Source organism: Erinaceus europaeus, chromosome 14 (assembly GCF_950295315.1).
Source record: "Erinaceus europaeus chromosome 14, mEriEur2.1, whole genome shotgun sequence".
Classification (NCBI taxonomy): domain Eukaryota; kingdom Metazoa; phylum Chordata; class Mammalia; order Eulipotyphla; family Erinaceidae; genus Erinaceus; species Erinaceus europaeus.
Window position 1 is genome coordinate 42,554,721 of NC_080175.1, and position 18,964 is coordinate 42,573,684.

At 56.9% G+C, this 18,964-nt stretch overlaps 1 protein-coding gene across 1 annotated transcript in view; it reads left to right on the top strand.

The window, feature by feature from the left end:
- CAMK2B (calcium/calmodulin dependent protein kinase II beta) overlaps positions 1–18,964 on the top strand; it is a 58,200-nt gene that overhangs the window by 38,906 nt on the left and 330 nt on the right. The window contains 8 exon segments of the mRNA XM_060171002.1: positions 7,407–7,466; positions 12,207–12,261; positions 14,217–14,282; positions 17,800–17,872; positions 18,048–18,150; positions 18,246–18,280; positions 18,282–18,330; positions 18,858–18,952. Coding sequence (XP_060026985.1) covers positions 7,407–7,466; positions 12,207–12,261; positions 14,217–14,282; positions 17,800–17,872; positions 18,048–18,150; positions 18,246–18,280; positions 18,282–18,330; positions 18,858–18,952 — 536 coding nt within the window.

Genomic DNA, 18,964 nt, shown 5'->3' on the forward strand with positions numbered 1-18,964 from the left:
GGTTATCCCTGGTACAGGGACAGACTTGGGACTGTGGGGGGAGGGGTCAATGCCGGTGCAATGGTGCAACAGTCCTATAGGACTGTTATGGACAGTCCTGCCAGTCCCTGATCTGTCCCCTCAAAAGGACCAGGAGGCCCTGGGGATGAGCACTGGAAGACCTAGGTCTGGAACTGGACCTTCCTGTCCCAGCCTGGTATTTTTGTCCAGGAATCTCAGCCCCATCCTGAGCTTCACACACAGGGCCCCAAATGAATGCATGGCAAGGGGGATTATCAGGGTGGGGGGGCTGCAGCAGCCTGGACATAAGTGGATGCAGGTGCCGCAGGTGGCTGAGCCTGGAGGGGACACAGAGCCTCAGAGCTCATAGAGTCTTTGTTCTCTCCCCACTAACCTGGTAGGGACATCTGAACTTCTGGGTCTGGGAGCCCCTTCCCTGAGCAGGGCTAGGGTGTCTCTGAGGGGCTGGGGGGGAGTCTTCTGCAGGTGATGTTGCTCCATTGACCTAGAGCCCAGCTTCCCACCCCCCTTGAAACTGCCCCCTGGGGCCTGGGATTTTTTTTTTTTTTTGGGGGGGAGGCCTGTCCAGTCCACCTGGTGGTTAGTGCTGCCAGCTGGTGTTCTCTGGTCAGAACCCAGAACCCATGGGCTGATCTTGTGAGCTGGGGCTGATCTCATGAGCGGGGTGGGCTCCAGCCCCATCTCGGGATACATCCTAAAGAAGAGGACATGTGGCCCAGCTGAGGTATGCAAGGGCCGTGGGCCACACGGAAGACCTAAATTGAGGTGAGAGCTTGACTTGAGCTTCGAGCCCACCCCTGCCCTGGGCCCTGGGCCCTGAAGCCTCAGCTGGTCCTTTCCTGGGTGCAGCATCAGAGAGGGGCTTGGGCAGGGCAGGGCTGGAGCAGGTGGGCACTAGGGGGCAGGGCCAGATCGTCCAGGCTGGTGTGGAGTGTGTGTGTATGTGTGTGCATGTGCCTATGGCCACTGAGGCTTCACTTGCTCATTTTATTTATTTACTTAGTGCCTCCAGGGCTATTACTGAGGTTCAGTGCTGGCACTGTGAATCCACTGCTTCCAGTGGCCATTTTTCCTTTTATTTTTTTCCCTTCTATTTTATTGGATAGGACAGAGAGAAATTGAGAGGAGGAGGGGGACGTAGAGAGGGAGAGAGTTAGACCTGATTCACTGCTTGTGAAGTTTCGCCCTTGCAAGTGGGGAGGGGGAACCTGAACCCAGGCCCTTGTACATGATAATGTATCACTCAATTATGTGTGCCACTACCCGGCCCCCTGGTCTTATTTTTTAAAGATCTTATTTATTAACATGAGAGAGAGAGCAAGAGGGAACCATGAGAGCACCACTCTGGCCCATGCACTGCTGGGGATTGAACTTGGGATGTCATGCTTGAGAAGCCAGTGCTTCATCCACTGCACCACCTCCTGGGCTGTGTTGCCTGCTTGCACTCCACCTCCCCCCATCCACCCCGTAGAGAGAAGAAGCCACCATCTATTGCTGCACAAAAGAAGCCACCATCTATTGCTAGTGGAGGGTTGGTCCTCAGGCACCTTGTCTAGAAGGTTCGGAGGGCCTGTCAGGCTGCGTCTCTGAAGGGACGAGGACCCGGGAGTGAGGGACTTGGGACTGGGGCTGGGTGGAGGCTGGGCAGCAAGGCACAGGTGCTGGGTGCCAGCCTGGCCTGGGAGCCAGGGCGGGACTGGACCTCCTTTGTAGGGCCATGACAGGATGGGAGCAGGGTGTCTGCCCACGTGGCCGTTCCCATCCCCATCAGCCTGGGCCTTCAGCTCAACCCTCACCTCAAGGTGCTGGGTCTGTCTCTAGGCTGAGCCACGCTCCTTGCTCCATCCTATGAGAGGACACACTGCTGTCACAGCTGGAAGCCACGTGGTCCCTGTGAACCCCATGGAGGGGGCCTCCGGGGACTCAGGGCTTCACTACTTGCCACTGCACCCGCCCCGTAGTCCTGTATGGACCCCCCTGGTGACACAACCAGGGTATGTCTGTGGGGTGGGGGTGGGGTTTGCCCACGGAGCTGGAGTACTAATTGTTAGTTGTCACATTGCCTTTTTAAAACAAAAGGCTGGCAGGAAGCCAGTGAGTGGGCTGCCCCCCACAGCCCCACCACTCTGCATGGCTGCCTGGGACTGGGGTGCATGCTGGACTCCCCACCTCCCTGGAAGAGCAGGTGGAGTCAGAACGTCCTCCTGTGGAAGGTTCCAGAAGTTCATGGGAGTGGCTGGGTCTCTGCCACCTCCACCTGGGCGGATGACCCAGCTTCCCTCACCCCTGACTCCTTGCTCCATCTGAAAGTTCCAGGCGGGGAAGAAACAACCCTACTTCTTAGGGGGCCCCTTGGAAGCTTAAGGGTGCTGCTTCCCGGGGACATGCCAGCTCTGTGACTGCCCCAGCGGGATGGAGGCCTCAGGACATTGGGTGGTGTTTTTCCTCCTCATCTCCAAACTGGCCTGACCCCTTGACCCTGCGCCCAGGGGCTACAACAGGACCCTTGCTGACCTGAGGGTTCACCTGGTTTCCATCAGTTTCCTCAGCCAAGTGAACCTCACAGCCAGAAGGGGAGGGGCTGAGGAGGCCCCTGGTGTGTGTGGTACCAGGGATGGACCTCATGCTTGGGAGCCCAGAGCTCTGCCCCAAGCCACCCCTCGCCTTCTCTGTCACACCCTGTCCCATTCCCTGGCTCAGTAGAGGCTGCCACAAGCCTCCCATGTAGTGATCCCCAAGTCTCCGAAGATTATAGAAACTTCTCTCTAGACATTTGACAGTGTGTGTTGCTAAGGATGGGAGGGGCTGTCAGTGCTCATGGGGTATTTGGGTCCTTGTCTGTGTATTGAGGACATAGGGTGGGAGGGAGCCCCAGCCCCAGTTCCCTGGGTCACCCCATGTGCTCTGGGCTAAGACCTATTCTTGTCAGGAATCAGTGGGAGGTAGATGGGCAAGGAGAACATTCCTGAGACCTCCCTCAATGCATGCTGGGTGCTGTGAGGTTGCATGTCAGGTGACCCTTGACTTCTGGGAATGACCTTGTCTGAGGTGAGTCTGGCATCCCCAGGTGGAGTGGGGGCGTGGGAGCCCCCCCTCCCGTCACTGTCCCTTCCACCCCCGCCTCGCCAGGAGCCTCCTGCTGGTGACAGCACTGCCGCCTGCCTGGCAGCTGGCAGGGGGCCAGGGCCCACCCACATCCCTTCTGTCCCCCGTCTCTGGGCTCCTGCCCCCCTCTGCCTCCCCAACTCTGCTGTGAGTCACTGTTCACTGGGGAGCAAGTGGGGCCTGAGGGGGGCGAGGGAGGGGCCTGGAGTAGGGAGGCACCTTGGGTCTGAGGTGGGGAGGGCACTTATTTTCCGGTTTGCTTCTCTCTGTGACAGTGCCCCAGGCTGCAGGCACCACAGGGTCCTCTCTCACCCTTGGGGGCTGCTCTGCTGTGTTCCTGTGGCCTTCAGGGTGCCCCTACCCTCGGGACCTTACCTAGGGAAGTTCCCATCTTGGAGAGACCCAGACTTCATCTGGGGGTTCCTGCAGTGTTTGCACCTGCAGTGTGCCTAGAGCGCCCTCGTGTGGCAGGGACCTGTGCCTTTTTGTGTCACTATCCTGTGGCAGGTGATGGCTCAGCAGTTGATGTCCCTCCCCCCCAGCAGCCCCCTGCCCCTATGCCCAGCTCCTACAGGTCTGGGGGCTGCCCTCTTGAGGGCTTTTCCAGGACCACCTCCCTTCCTGGCACTCCAGAACTAAGCCTGTGGAGGTCCCACGCTTTTGGGTGGGGGCAGCCCAGCACAGAGACAGCAGAATCTCCTGGAGAAGCATCCGGGCCTGGTGGGCTCTCCAGGGCTGTGGAGTCTAGGTGGCGGTGGCTGGTGGTGGGTGATTACAGTTCCAGTTCCAGCTCCCCCTGGCACCTTCAGGTGATGCTGAGGTTTTTTTGTTTGTTTGTTTGTTTGTTTTTTTGCCTTTTTTTGACACTTGCATTTATGGGGGTTTAAATGAGGAATGAATTTTATCTGTGGGGTGTTTCCCTGCTAGGAGAAATAAATAGCTCTGTGTCATGCCTTCCCTGTTTGTCTCTGGGGCCTCCCTCCTCAGAGCAAGTGTGTGTGTGGGGGGGAGAGGATGTGTGTGTTTATGTGTGACTGTGTGAGTGTGTGTATGTGTATATGTGAGTGTATATATATATGTGTGTGTGTGTGTGTGAGTGTGTATGTGAGTGTATGTATTGTATTGTGTGTATGAGTGTGTGTGTTTTCACACTGAAGGAGTCAGACGTTCTGGCTTCTGCACATACACTTAGTGATTTCCCTTTGTGGAGTGCAGAACTGAAGGTGCTGGATATGTTGCCAGTGAAATGACTCAACTGGTAAAACCTGAGGTTCCTGGTTCAATTCCCAGCTCCAAATGTCCATGCAAAAATAAATAAATAAATAAAAGGTAAAAGTAATACAAGATCATTCTCCAAACTCAGGAAAAAAGATAAAGGAGGATAGACAGCTGTCCCTCCTTTGCCCAACATACAATGTTGTCACCATCGCTGTGACTTCACACATGAGCTGGCCTTTGCTGCAATGCGTTGTCACCACATGGAGTTCTAGAACCTTTGAGGCCAAGTCTGATGTGCAGCTAAGAGGGGCAATGAACTCCCACTGTGGGGTGGGCCCGGGATCCTGCAGTGGCTCCCTTTCTCATCCCCAGACAAGTCATTTCTCTCCACAGATAGATGGGGGTGGGGGTTCTTCCCTGGCACTAGTCTCACTGATACAACAGGCTTGTCATCTGCTTCCCAAATGTGGGTTCCCAACCTCGATTTTCTGCTGAAATTTTTTTTTTTTGCTATAACTGCAACCAGGCCTCTTCTCCAAAGAAGGTGTCTTTGCTTTCCCCACCTCCTTGCTCTGCGGGTTCCTGGGCTTCAGCTTCACTCCAGCCTCCACCTCAAGGGGCACAGGCAGCCCTCTGCCATGACTGGGGCATCCAGTTAGACCCCAGCATCTGCTCTGCATCCAGTTTGCTGCACAGCATGAGTGAGCTGAGCTTATGTAAGGCAATGTCCTTGTTCTGCAGAAACAGGACGAAGGTGCCAGGAATCGGTTTACCCACTTGCGTTGTATGCCTTACTCTGTGTGAGCCCTGGGGTTTGAGTCCTGGCACCACATGGGGACACCATAACATTAGGGGGAGCTCTATGGATGGTGGAATGGTGCTGCGGTGTCTCTCTCCCTCAATCCATCTCGGATAGAAAGCATGAAAAGGTAGGCCTGGGGCAGTGTTCCGATGCAGGGATGAGGTCCCAGTCTCACAAAAAGGAAGAAGAGGACCTAGTGGGCTAAGGAGACAGCATAATGGTTATGTAGAAGACACATGCGTGAGGCTCTGTGGTCTCAAGTTCAATCCCTAGCATTACCATCAGCCAGAGCTGAGCAGGGTTCTGTTGTCTGTCTTGTCTGTCTCTCTATCTCTCTCATTAAAATAAGATAAAACGTATTTTTAAAAACTTTTTTTTTTACCCCCAGGGTTATTGCCAGGGCTCGGTGCCTGCACCATGAATCCACTGCTCCTGGAGACCATTTTTTCTCCTTTTGTTGCCCTTGTTGTTTTATCATTGTTGTGGTTATTATTATTGTTGTTGTTGCTGTTGTTGGATAGGACAGAGAGAAATGGAGAGAGGAGGGCAAGACAGAGAGGGGGAGAGAAAGACACCTGCAGACCTGCTTCACCGCCTGTGAAGCGACTCCCCTGCAGTTGGGGAGCCGGGGGCTCGAACTGGGATCCCTATGCCGATCCTTACGCTTCACGCCATGTGCGTTTAACCCACTGCGCTACTGCCCAACTCCCTTAAAAACATTTTTAAAAAGACCTCATAAAGGGACGGGAAGCACAGGGCTCCCGAAGTGAGGTGCGTTCATGACAGAACAAGAGCACTATGCAGGACTATGTTTTGTTCTCTAGTTTGGAATGTGTTCAGAATTCAGTTTGCAAAACAGAACCCTGGGGAAGAGTAAAGGGCCCTTCAGCCCTCCCTGATTTATCCTGTAGGCGAGCACCCCCCACCCCCAACCCCCACTAGAGTCAGGTGTTAGAGTCCACACACCCCTGAAATGTTCTGCCTCACCCCTGATCTCCACAGAGAAGATGAAGTGGGCTCTCTCCCCCCCTCCCCAGGACACGTGGTTCCCACCAGCAGTGCCTGCCCATCTTCTGTTGCCACCTGCTGTCACTGCCCCTCCCTGGGCACTACTGTACTGGGAGGAGGGTGAGGTTTGGGGTGGGAGTCTGCCCTGAGGTCTGAGTCCCCACCCCCACCAGTGCCCAGGGTCTGTGTCTGCAGATGTTGGCTGGCTTGTCGTAATTCCTTGTTTCAGTTATTACAGTCTCCATCAACTGTTTATTTTTTTCTTGTTGTCATTTATTTACTTTGGATAGAGATAGAAATTAACAAGGAAAGGGGAGGTGGGGGGGGACTTGCAGACCTGCTCCACCACTCATGAAGCTTCCCCCCCTCCTGCAGGTAAGGAGTAGGGACTTGAACCTGGTCCTTGCATATGGTAATGTGTGCTCAATCAGATGTGCCACCACCTGGCCCCTGTCTTTTTTTCTTTTCTTTCTATTAATTTGCTTCTTTTTATTCAGACTTTATTATCAGGGCCAGAGAAATAGCTCACTAAGTGGGGTGCCTGCCTTGCACCCTTGAGGTCTGTACTTCAGCCCCCCAGCATCACATGAGAGACCTTAGGGCACCAGGAAAAGCTTGGGTGCTGTGGTTTCTCTTCTCTCTGAGTGAAACAGTGGCCTGGGAGGTGGGAAGTCAAGCGTGTGTGAGGCCCCAGCTCCACACACACTCCAAACGTATTGTTGTTGTTGTTATATATTTTCCTTTCTTTTAAAAATACTTTATTTAATTAGGTAGAGAATGAGAGAAATTGAGAGGGAAAGGGGCGAAAGACACCTATAGCCCTGATTGACTGCTTGTGAAGCTTCTCACCTGCAGATGAGGGGGGGCGGGTCTTGAACCTGGGTCCTTGAGCATGGTAATGTATGCCATCACCTGGTTCCATGTTTTGCTTTCTTCAGGAGTGCGATTTCACCTCTGTAGCTGTGTAGGTGTTTACAGTGTACCACCTCCCACCACCAGCATTCTTGTAAAGGGACTAGACCCATGGGGGCCCTCCTTGATGTCTGGGGAGGGCTGCCCTGGGCTCTGGGGCTAACAGAGCCTCTCCCCTTGGTCTCCTTCCTTCCTACTCCAGCACCGCTGATGGCGGTCTGATGGAGCCTGGGGATGCCCCTAACTGACCGGATGACCCCCTTGGATGTGTGGCAGTCTGGCTGGGGAGGGTCACAGGTGCTGGCTGCCAAGGTGACTCTTTGTCCCTTTCTGTCCCCAGATCACCAGAAGCTGGAGAGAGAAGCTCGAATCTGCCGTCTGCTGAAACACTCCAACATTGGTGAGTGTCTCCCCAAGAGGATCCCCAACTTCCCACAGAGGAAGCAGCTGCAGAGAGAAACTCTCAGGACCCACTTTCCCTTCTGTATTCCTGGTCCCTGGGGCTGGGGGATGGCTGCAGTGGGAGAGGGACCTCCCTCAGCAGGGTCTCTGCCCCACTTTGCATCCTGGTGAGAGCACCAGGCCCTCAGAAGTTGGCAGCCGGAGAAGCTGCAGGATGCCACGCCACAGTGGAAAGACGGACCCACACCGCACCTCAGGTCCCAGTGGGGCAGCCATGCCGAGGCTCCATCTCTGCTCCTGGAGCATCTCTCATGTCCCCTAGCATCCCAGGGTGCCCAGAACTGCAGTCTAGTGGTGATATCTGGGCTTAAACAGCTGCCCCTCGGGGTGCTCAGAGTGGGGTGGGGGGCTACTGATTGGAGGAGCAGAGCAGGGATGGTATGGGTCTCAGGACAGTGGGGGTCTGACGTCTGGCTGCACTCTGCTCACCCCCAAGCCCTGGCCTCTGCTGCCATGTGGGCACCTCTCATCCTTTGCTGCAGGCCTGGCTATGGGTAAGAGCTGGCCTACGGAGCCTGCTTTCTGCCCATGCACCCCCAATGCTGTCTCTGCCTACCCCACCCCCCACAGCTACCTGCCCTGCTGGGGATTCAGGGGAGGCAAGTCTGGTCCCTGATAGGCCCCCTCGGGGTAACTCACGGGACTGCTGCACTGCTCCTAGGCTCCAGCCTAGGTCTCAGTGAGGTCCAGGACTCTGTATCCTGGCAGCCTGCCCATGGTTCTGACTCCATGTCCATGGGTCACTCTTTGCTGGGGGATCCCCCCTGAATGGGGATCTGCAGGGCACCTGGGGAGCTCCATCAGCATCCCTCACCCTGCATCCATAGAATGCCCCGATTTGGAGCAGTTCCAGGATCCCTCTTCCTTTAGAGAGAGAGAAAGAGAGAGAGAGAGAGAGAGAGAGAGAGAAAGGGAGAGAGAGAATATGAAGGCCCAGCTCTGTTTCTTATAAATAAAGAGAGACAAAGGCAGAGAGAGAAAGAGATAACAGCACTGAGGCTTCCTCCAGGGTGGGGGGGTGGCCTCAAACCTGGGCCATGTGCACAGCAGAGTTATCTCGCCGGCCCCTGATGCTTTCTGGGTGTTAGCTGGATAGCTAGCTCCTTGCCGGCCCAGGGTGCAGGCCTGCTGTCCTGCTTCTGGTCAGTCCTGTCAGTCCCTAGAGTGCTGGTGACATCCTCGTCCCCAGAACATGGGAGAGGCAATGTGGGGCTCTCTGTGTGTGTGTATGTGTGTGGGGGCATTCCAGAACATTCAAATACACAGGCTTGGGCAAGGCAGAGTCTACAGACTGGGGAGGAATTGGTGAGGCCTCCAGGGTCTATGAACTGTGTCCCCAGCCTTCCCCCAAACAGAAGCTGCTCCAGCCCCCAAGGTAGACAGGGTGCTCCTCCTCACCCCGGCTTTCTCAGGAGGTAGCTGTGCTGCAGGCACGGGCAGGAACAGCCTCAGTTTCCCTATCTGCCTCCTTTCCAGTGCTATGGAGGGGGAGCTGAGCTGAGTCACCCTGAGACCCAGGTGTTGACTGAGGCCCCCTGACTGACTCCAGGGAGACTCCTTTTATTGGTGAGCAGAGGCTTGGGGTGCAGACCTGGCAGACAACCTTGAGCTGCCCAGAGACCTGGTCTGGTGCCTATAGCATGGAGTTCTGTCATGAATGTGCCCATTTCCCTGGACTCAGTTGGGGAACAAATGTGTTTCCCATCTCAGGGGCCCCACAGCAGCCCAGTGGGGGCACAAGGCAGGATGGTTCCTCACATAGGTTCCTCACATAGGTGTCTGAGGGCCCAGCTCCCTACTCATGATGCCGTCTTCAAAGCATCTTCAAAATGCGGCTTCCCCAAGGGTGAGGGCACAGAGACAGAGAGGTAGAGAAGTGAGGACTGCAGGTGTGGAATGGGGGCTTGAACCTGGGTTCTCACACCCAGTGACATGTGTATTTAATTGGGTGAGCCTCTGCCCAGATCTTCATCAATGTTTTTGGGCATCAGAATGGGTCTCCTGGTGGCAGGGTCTGCAGATTTCAGTGTGGCAGAATTCTTCTGCTAAAATGACCTGGGGACATGGCTAGGGAGTGGAGTATTTCAGCCTTCTCTCCGAGGCTCGCTCCCCCAGCCTCCCCGGCCTCCCCTCTGCATCTCACCTGCACACCAGCTTCTCACCTTGGCCTGACTCTGAGCTGGTGAGTCCCACCCCTGGTTTCAAGGAATGGAGCTGCCCACTCTTGTCTGGAAAGGTGGGCACTGTGGGCATCAGGTGGCCCTGGGGAGACTTCTCCCTGATGAGGACAGCACAGGAGGGCAAAACAAAAGCCTCCTATCTGCAAACACCCAGACCAATCAGCGCTCCACCCATGACTGCACACAACTAATCATGTTGTATGTTGGGGACCCCGTGTCCCCCACCCTGTCACTGACAGCACAGAGGTTCAGGGAGGGCCCAGAAGACCATTTGGGAGGGGCAGAGAAATCTCCCACCAGGGCTCCTGAGCTGGGACATGGCTGTCTAAGCGAAATATTCTAGAACACGAGGGCTCAGGTGGAACGTTCCCTGTAGACCAGAGAGAAATCAGTGAGACTCACAAGGTCTGTGAGCTGCAGCCCCAGCCTTTGCTAGCAGTTGCTGGGCCCTGCAGGAGGGAGCTGTGTCCTTGTCCCCTTGTCCCCACATCACCGCCACCACCCACTTCCCAGGACCTCCAGGCTGGCTCAGGCTCTACCTGGACTGTATTTAGTCACCATGTCTGCATGTCAACCCCCCACCCCTATGTTATTTACTTGTTATCTCTGTTAAAATGACTTCTATAGCAGTTCACTATTTAAAAGAAGTGATCCTGTGAGATCATGGGCTTGAGGGCAGTTTTCTCTTTAACACAGTGAAAGAGCCTGTTCATTTTTTTTTGGTGGAGCTGGGGCCTCAAGCGTGTGCAGTTTCATCACTCCAAGCTGTTTTGTTCATTTAGAGAGGGGCTGGGGGGGGGGCACAGACAGAGACCACAGCTCCAGAGCTTCCTCTATGATCCCTGACTGGGAGACCTGGGTTGTGCTCAGGGCAGGGCAGAGCAGGCCCCCTGCATGGTGAACTGTCTCTCTAAGTGGCAAAAAATACATATTTTAAAGGTGTCTTCATTTAGTTAGTTACTTACTTATGGGGAAGGGAAGATAGAGGAAAGGAGGGATGAACCAGAGCATCACCTGTCACGTGTGATGTCAGGGATCCAGTTCAGGGATCTAGTCTTGAGGGTCTGACATTTTGCCCATTGCACCACCTCCTGGGCTGCCAAAAACACTTTAAAATTAACACGTGGGACTGGGCCTGGTGGTGGCGCACCTGGCTGAGTGCACATGTTACAATGCACAAGGACCCAGGTTTGAGCCCCCCGTCACCACCTGCAGGGGGAAAGCTTTGCAAGTGGTGAGGCAGGCATGCAGGTGTCTCTGTCTCCCCCTTTCTTCTCAGTTTCTGGATGTGTCTATCCACTAAATAAAGATAATAAAATAACATGTGCGGCTGGGGAGACAGCCTCAGTATTAGAGTGCAGAACTTGCATGCCTGAGGCCTCAAAGGTCCCAAGTTCAGTCCCTGGTGCTGCCAGATGCCAGAGCTGGGCTATGCTCTGGGTCTCTCTTTTATAAAAATCAATAATGTGTCCATGCCCCCATGACTCCTCCTCTTGCCCCAGACCAACCTCAGCCCCAGTGACCAGAGAGGCCTGTTGCTGGGTGAAGAGTCACCCCCACCCCCACCCTAGTGAAACCCCAACCCCCTTATCTTCATGGAGCTGGGGATGGGATTGGAAGAGCCTCTCAGGGAGGACTGTCCTGGGCTGGGGACAGAGAGGCCCAGGAGTGGCCCCCACTGAGCTCTGCCTGTGGGAGTGTGTGTGTGTGTGTGTGTGTGTGTGTGTGTGTGTGTGTGTTGGAGGGAGAATGGCAGAAGCCACCTTCCCTGGGGCACCCCCTTTCCTGGTCCTCAGGCTTCCTTTATTGCAAATGGACAGCTGCTGGGCTGTTGCCCCTGCTGGGCTCTCTCCAGAAAGGCATCTGGAGACAGGAGCTGAGGCCACAGGAGGCCTTGGCAGGAAGGGTCTTGGAGACAAGAGATGGAGGAAGGGGGGACAGAAGTTGGGGAGACAGGAAACGAGCAGCTTCCTCAGTGCATCTGCTTTCTCCTGGCAGGACCTCTTGACTACTCTGGGCAGGGCCCCTTCCCTCTGTCCCAACCTCTCACTGTGCCCTAGTCCAGGGCACCAGGACCCTCAGTTGAGGAGGACATGGTGACAGTGACAATAGACATTCTGCTGGTCCCAGGTGCTTGTGGGAATTACTTGATCTTTCTAATAGCCCATAGGCTGGTGAAGGTGCAGGGCAGGTGATGGGAGGCCTGTGGGGGGTCCTGGCTCCTGCCAAGACTCAGGTCATTGCCAGGGAGGGGAACAGGTGGGGCTGCCTGACATGAAGCACCCCATGGAGCAGGGCTTCAGGAGGGGACTTCTTGCAGAGCCTGGGCAGGGGACAAGGCTGGAAGGGGCTCTGGGCACCTCCTGTCTCAGCTCCTGTGTGGCATTCTGTGAGCTGGATGACCTCCAGAGCCCCACATCACTAAACCTCCTCACCTCCCCTCTCCTCCCCTTCCTTCCCCTCCCCTCCTCCACTCATGACACTCTTCTCTTCCACAGTCCGCCTGCATGACAGCATCTCGGAGGAGGGCTTCCACTACTTGGTCTTTGATCTGTAAGTGCTTCCAGCATGGTGGTGGTGGTGGTGGTGGTGGGCGGGGGGGAGGGAGGGTCCTTGGCCTCCCCACTCCTGGAGGACAGTCCCCAGCTTCCCTAGGTCACCATGCACCCTGGGCAGTCTGGAGGCCACCCAGGGGGAGGGGAGCCACCACTGGAGGAGGAGGGTGGGACCTTCCCTACCATCTTTCCTGCACAGGCCGATGCAGACCTGAGTACATGTGCACAAGCGTGTATGTTCACACTTATGCACGTGAGGATGATGGGACTGCTGAGCATGGGGAGGGTGTGTGTGTGGTGTGCATGTGTGCTCTGTGAAGGGCTCCCTGATGTGACTTGTGGGGCATGGCCCTGCTACTTCACTGCCTGCTGGGCGTGGGGGTGGTGATAGGCCACACCTGCAGGAGCCCCCTCCCTCAAGGGCCCTGTGACACTTGCACCATGGGGCGTGGGGGCCACAGGCAGAGTCCTGTAGGCAGGAGAGCCTAGGGCTGTCCCTGCAGGGCTACCTGTGTCCCCTAAGACACAGCTTCAGTCAGCAGCTGAGAAGCCAGGGCTGGGTGAAAACTGTTGCCACCAGGCTGCTCACCTGTGCCTCCTGCCGGGCTCCAACTGGAAAGGCATTGGAGACAGGAGCTGAGGACCCCTTCTCTGGCCCAGCCCCTTTCTGTGCTGACCTCCCCCCCCCCACCCCAACAGCAGTTCAGGCAGCCTGGCAGGGTCTGCATCTAGGGCCCTGGGGGCTGAGGGGAAGGAGGTGGACATCAGGCCCAGCACAAGGGCGGGGTGGTCTGGCCTGCTTGTGGAAGCTCGAGTGAGTGTGAATGTGTGTGTGTCAGGCCTGCTTCGTGCCCAGCTCCTGGGGCCTCTTCACAATGTGCCACCCCTCCAGTGGCCCTGCACAGGTTGGGGGTGGGCAGGCAACTTCTTCCTTGAGAAGCCTGGTCTGGCAGCAGAGGCTCATCTCTGGGCAGGGCCCTGTCTTCATACTCTCCGTGTACTTGTGTGTGGTGTGGGCTGGGGGCATGAATGCAGGGGGCAGAAGGAGAACACCCCACCTGCTCTGAGCATCACCCTCCTGCAGAGGCCCAGCTTCTGACTGTCGGGTACTCTGGGCCCTGAGGCCCCCCATGGCCTACACACCCTCCCCACTAAGCTGGACTGGAGTTGGGGACACCCAGTTCCCCTCTATCACCTGCCCTGCCTGTCTGCCAGCTACTTCAGTGAGCCCCCACACCCCTTTCAGAGCAAATGGGAATGGGGGTACAATGGGGGGGCTTGGTGCTGGGAGGAGTGAGCCCCACAGAGGGATACCCTCAGTGCTTGGAAAGCTCTGGGGTCTTCTGGCAAAGTTGTATGAGGAACTTGGGCAGATCTGCACCCTCCGTGTCCCTCTGTCTCCTGTTATGTCCCACGCCTTCTTTCCCCAGCCCAGAGGTCAGTTCAGGTCCCCAGAGGTCCCATAGCTGAATCCCAGGACCTGCAGGCCAGACACCGGTTCATGGGAGAGTGTGAAGGGGCCGAGAACAGGCTGTCCTGGAACATGGCCCCCTGGACTACTGTCCCCAAGAACTTCCTCTCCAACCCTCTGCTCTCTGCAAAGGCCTCACCTCAAGGCTTGGGGGAGGGACGGGTGGGAGAGAGATGGGTTTCCTAGGCCTGGGATTAGAGTCAACAGACCGGGGGGGGGGGGGGGGGGGGGGACACGACACACTCTAGAGGCTTGGCCCCATTCCTCAGCTTCCAGCCGGGAGCTCTGAGTGTGTGTGTGGGGGGGGGGGCGGGGAGGGGAGGGGTCAATGTCAGAGGCCTCAGGGTCACAGCAGCGTCAGGTGGAGTGTCTGTGGACTGGGGTGACCGATGGTGGTAGAGTCGCCTTTTGGGTGGTGGTGGCACAGTGGTGGGAGGGGACGGAGCTTCCCAATCTGTGGCCTCCCTCTGCCCTGTCCCCAGGGTCACTGGTGGGGAGCTCTTTGAGGACATCGTGGCACGAGAGTACTACAGCGAGGCTGACGCCAGGTGGGTGAGGCCCTGCCCTATCCTGTCCTCTCTCACTGCCCACCTGCCCAAGCCTGTGCTCCTTTCCTGGTGGGAATCAGACCTTTCCAAGGCTGGTCAGCGGGATGTGCAGTCTTTCCTAGGGATAGTCAGCAGGGTGGTCATTCCTTCCTGGGCATGCTCAGTGGCCAGTTCTGGAGGTGTAAGAGTTGGGGGCCTAGGGGTGTACTCAGTTCTCTCGGAGGTGGCGGCTGATGAGGGTGCTTGCTTGGGGTGAATATTTGTGGGGAAGGAGAGGAGGGAGTGTGGAGTGCCTTCTTGGCTCTCCCCAGATGTCCAAGCAGCCCTCGTGGCCTCCCTCGAAGGAGTGGGGCCTGCCCAGTGACAGGTCAGGTGTCCCTTCCCAGCGTGGGGAGGGAGGCAGGCCTGGTCTGTGGCAGGAGAGGGGTCCCTGACTGTCCCCATGGGGGCCCCTACCTCAGTTCCCCCAAGATGGTGGGCAGCAGGGCTGGGAGCTCCTTCTGGCTGGGATGGCAGGGCTTCTTGAGGTGGGTGGCGGATTTGTGACTTGCCATTGTGGGCCTGGAGACACCCACATGCATTACAGGAGAATCACACAATAACATGGCTCAGCCTGCACTGCTGAGGGCACCCCCATCCATCACTGCCACCCTCCCTCCCCCATGCAGGGATGCACATTTAGTAGTGAGAAGCCAGCAGGTACTGTGCACAAGGATCTGGGAGCACCAGCAGGGGGAAATGTTGTGAGTGGTGAAGTGGTGCTTTGGTGTCTCTCCTCTATCTAGAGGACAAGAAAAAATGGCCACCAGGAGCAGTGGATTTGGCAGGCACTGAACCCAGTGCAGACCTTGGTGGGGAAAAAAAAAATGCAGCAGTGCAACAGATACAAGAATTCTCTTTTCTTTTCTTTTCTTTTCTTTTCTTTCTTTCTTTCTTTCTTTCTTTCTTTCTTTCTTTCTTTCTTTCTTTCTTTCTCTTTTCTTTTTTTTTGCTACCAGGATTATCACCAGGGCTTGGTGCCAACACAGTGAATCCACTGCTCTAGGCAGCCACTTTTCTTTTCTTCCCCCCCTTTCTGGTTTTTATTTGATAGGACAAAGAGAATTTGAGAGGGGAGGGTGAGATGGAGAGAGAAAGACACCTGTAATACCTGCTCATAAAGCTTCCCCCCTGCAGGTGGGGATTGGGCCCTTACACTTAGTAACTTGTGTGCTCAGCTGGGTGTACCACCACCCAGCCAAATTATTTGTTTTTGTCCATCTTAGAAATATTTTATTGGGGGTCAGGTGATAGCACACCTGGTTAAGCACAAATAGTGCAAAGCACGAGGACCACTCAAGGATCCTGGTTCAAACCCCAAGCTCCCACTTGCCGGGGGGGCTGCTTCATAGGTGGTGAAGCAGGTCTGCAGGTGTCTATCTTTCTCTCCCCCTCTTGTCTTCCCCTCCTTTCTTGATTTCTTTCTGTGCTATCCAATAGCAACAATAACAACAGCAATGGGAAAAAATGGCCACCAGGAACAGTGGATTCGTGGTGCCCCAGCAATAACCCTGGAAGCAAGGAAAAAGAAAAAGAAAGAAATATTTTATTAAGCTTTAGCTATTTATTAATGAGAGTGGAGAGAGAATTGCTCTGGCACATGCGATGCTGAGAGATAGCATAGTTGGAGGCAGTGCCAGGTAGGGCAGAGCAGGGGGCTGCAGGCTGGACTATCAGGGCCAAGGACATGGTGTCTTTCAAGGCTCTTTGAGGATCACAGTTGGGGGTGGCCCACAAGAGGACACAGGGGTTTCTTTCCTATTGACAAGTGAACTGGCCAGTGCCACGGGGCTGCCCCTGCTGCTCTGAGGGGCTGGATGTCCCTGCCCCCTGACACCTGCTGGACTGGTGGGGGGAAGGAACAGGACAGGCAAGGATGGGGGGGGGGCAGATGACCACCTTGGCTAGCACCCAGTCCTGTAGGCAGGGCTGCTGCTGACTGAGCACCCCCAGGAGCACGAGGGGGTGGCCATCAGAGTCCCAGCTGGGGCCGGGTGTGACCTGCAGCTCCCCATCCTCAGAGCCATAGGCACCATCTGATGGGCCCTGTGGTCCTCAGTGCTCATTGCTGGGCACTGCTAGGCTATTGGCCTTCCTGAGCTCTGCAGTGGATGAGTGGGAGGCATGGCCTACAGTCCCCGTCTTGTGTGGTATCCCTGGCCCCTGTCGCCTGCCTCCTCCAGGACCTACACGTGTGTGGGGTGTCCCTGCCCCCTGCCTTGTGCCCTCATGTCTGCTCATCCCAGATTCCTGAGGCTCTCAAACTGTCCCCTGTCTGCCTCTGGCCACGTCTCCACTGCCTTCTGTCACCCACAGCCTCCAACCCGTACCCCTGCCATACCCTACTCCCCATGTTTTGGGGTCCCTGTGCCCATCAGATGCGAGGAAGCATGATTCGCAAGGACCCTGGAGGGGACCTGCTGCTGGGGCCACTGTGGCCCTTGGGCCCAGATGGCCTGAGACCATCCCCCAGGGGGGGCTGCCTGATGTCAAAGGGAGGACTGGGCTTTTGGGGTCATTGTGTGACTGCTCAGACCAGCTGGGCCAGTGCCCCCTGGCCTTTTGCCCTTCTTTCTGTCCTGCTCAGACCCCAGCATCTTGACCCCTTCCTGGGGGTTGTGGGGTGCTGGGGCTTCCCCTGGTGTCAATCCAGAAGGAGCAAGGACCCCAGAAACCCTGTCCACACATCTCTGGTTTCCTTTCCCAGCTCTGCCTTAACCAGGAGGGCAGGCCATGGGGGTGGGGAGGACCCCAGCCTGAAGCCATTTCAGGCTGGATCCCTAGGCAGGCCTTGAACCCTGGGCCTGGGGCCTAGGCCTGTGGGAGGGGGTATGCCTGCCCCTTGAGTCTGTGCCTGGCCTGTGGGCATTAGGGCCTCAAAGGGCCCAGCTTGGAGGCACCCATTGGGCGCCCCTCCAGGGCATGCTGATGCGGGGTGAGGGGTGGGGAGCACATGAGGGGATTATTCTCCACGGGGCCAGGCGTATGAGTGGAGTCATGGAGCTCAGGGCTGGGGGGACTCCCTCCCTGCAGCCTATCCACAGCTCACAGCTCAGCTCTGCCCCTGCCGAGCATCAGGACCTTGGAGCCGACAGGAGGGCAGGCTTGGGCCTCAGGGCTCTGCATCAGGCTTTCAGGGGACCATGGGGGACTTACAGGGTCAGGACAGTGAAGGAGGGGGCTCCCTGTGGCTAGGAGGAAGCCCCTGGCATGGGGTCTTCAGCGGGGAGCTTCTCTGCTGGGCACCTGCCTGGCCCACTAGGAGGGCAGAATGAGACGCTGTATACCTGGTTCATTCTCTGTTCGCTTTGGGGTGAGGAGGGGGCCCCAGAGCCCCTTCCTGGCCAGTGTTTGTTCTCTTCCCTCTTTCTGAGGTGGCCACAGCTGGCTGTGGAGGGGTGGGGGGGCTCCCAGAGTTGTGTGTATCCTGCCTTCCCTGGGGTGGGAGGCTGCCGCCTTGACACTTCTGTCCCCACAGCCACTGCATCCAGCAGATCCTCGAGGCTGTCTTGCACTGCCACCAGATGGGGGTGGTCCACAGGGACCTCAAGGTGAGTCCTCTCTGTCCCTGCCTGCAGTCTTGATCTGCATTGGCAGAGGCCCTGGGGTGGGGTAGAGGGGTCCTGGGAGACACTGTGTGTGTGTGTGTGTGTGTGTGTGTGTGTGTGTGTGTGTGTGTGTGTGTTGGGGGTTGGACTTGCATCTGCTGTGCCCCCCACCCCCCAGCCAGAGAACCTCCTCCTGGCTAGCAAGTGCAAAGGGGCGGCTGTGAAGTTGGCAGACTTCGGCCTGGCCATTGAGGTTCAGGGAGACCAGCAGGCTTGGTTCGGTGAGCACCTGGCCTGTGGGGCAGGGAGGGGGCATGGCAGGGGAGGGTGTCAGAGCCCCCCCAGTCTGATCACATGCTCCTCTACCTCTCGCCAGGGTTTGCTGGCACACCGGGATACCTGTCCCCCGAGGGTCCTCCGCAAAGAAGCTTATGGCAAGCCAGTGGACATTTGGGCATGCGGTAAGGCCTGGGCCATGGTGTGGGCTGGGGGTGGTGGAGTTGGGGCCTGTAGCCTCCTCTCTGCCAGATTCAGCTTGCTCCTGTGCTCTCTGGGAACCCGGCCACACTGTCCCCCATGCTCACCTCCTCGTGCTGGACAAATGCTGGATGGGTGTGCACAGCAGTAGGGTGGAGGGGAGGCACAGGGGTCAGTCAGAGCAGAGTGGCGGGAACAGAGGTGAGCCTGTTGTTGCTGTCTTATGCCAGGCGGCCAGCTGGATAGGGATGTCCTGAAGTGGGCTGTGGGTGGTGGGGGATACGGGGAACCCCATGCCTTCACTGAGCTCCCTGGCTTCTGATGCCCCCCCCCCCCCACTTTCTTCAGGCCAGAGGAGTCGAGGGCTTCAGAGCCTTTAGGTGTGGGAACCAGGTGTCTGTCCCCGCCCCTGCATCCAGCTGGCATGCAGCTGTGCTGGTGGCTCTGGGGGGTGCAGGTGGGTGGGACGGGGGTGGTGGCCTGAGGCCCTGTGCTTTGGGGCTCTCCCCAGGGGTGATCCTGTACATCTTGCTGGTGGGCTACCCCCCCATTCTGGATGAGGACCAGCACAAGCTGTACCAACAGATCAAGGCGGGAGCCTATGATGTGAGTGCCTCC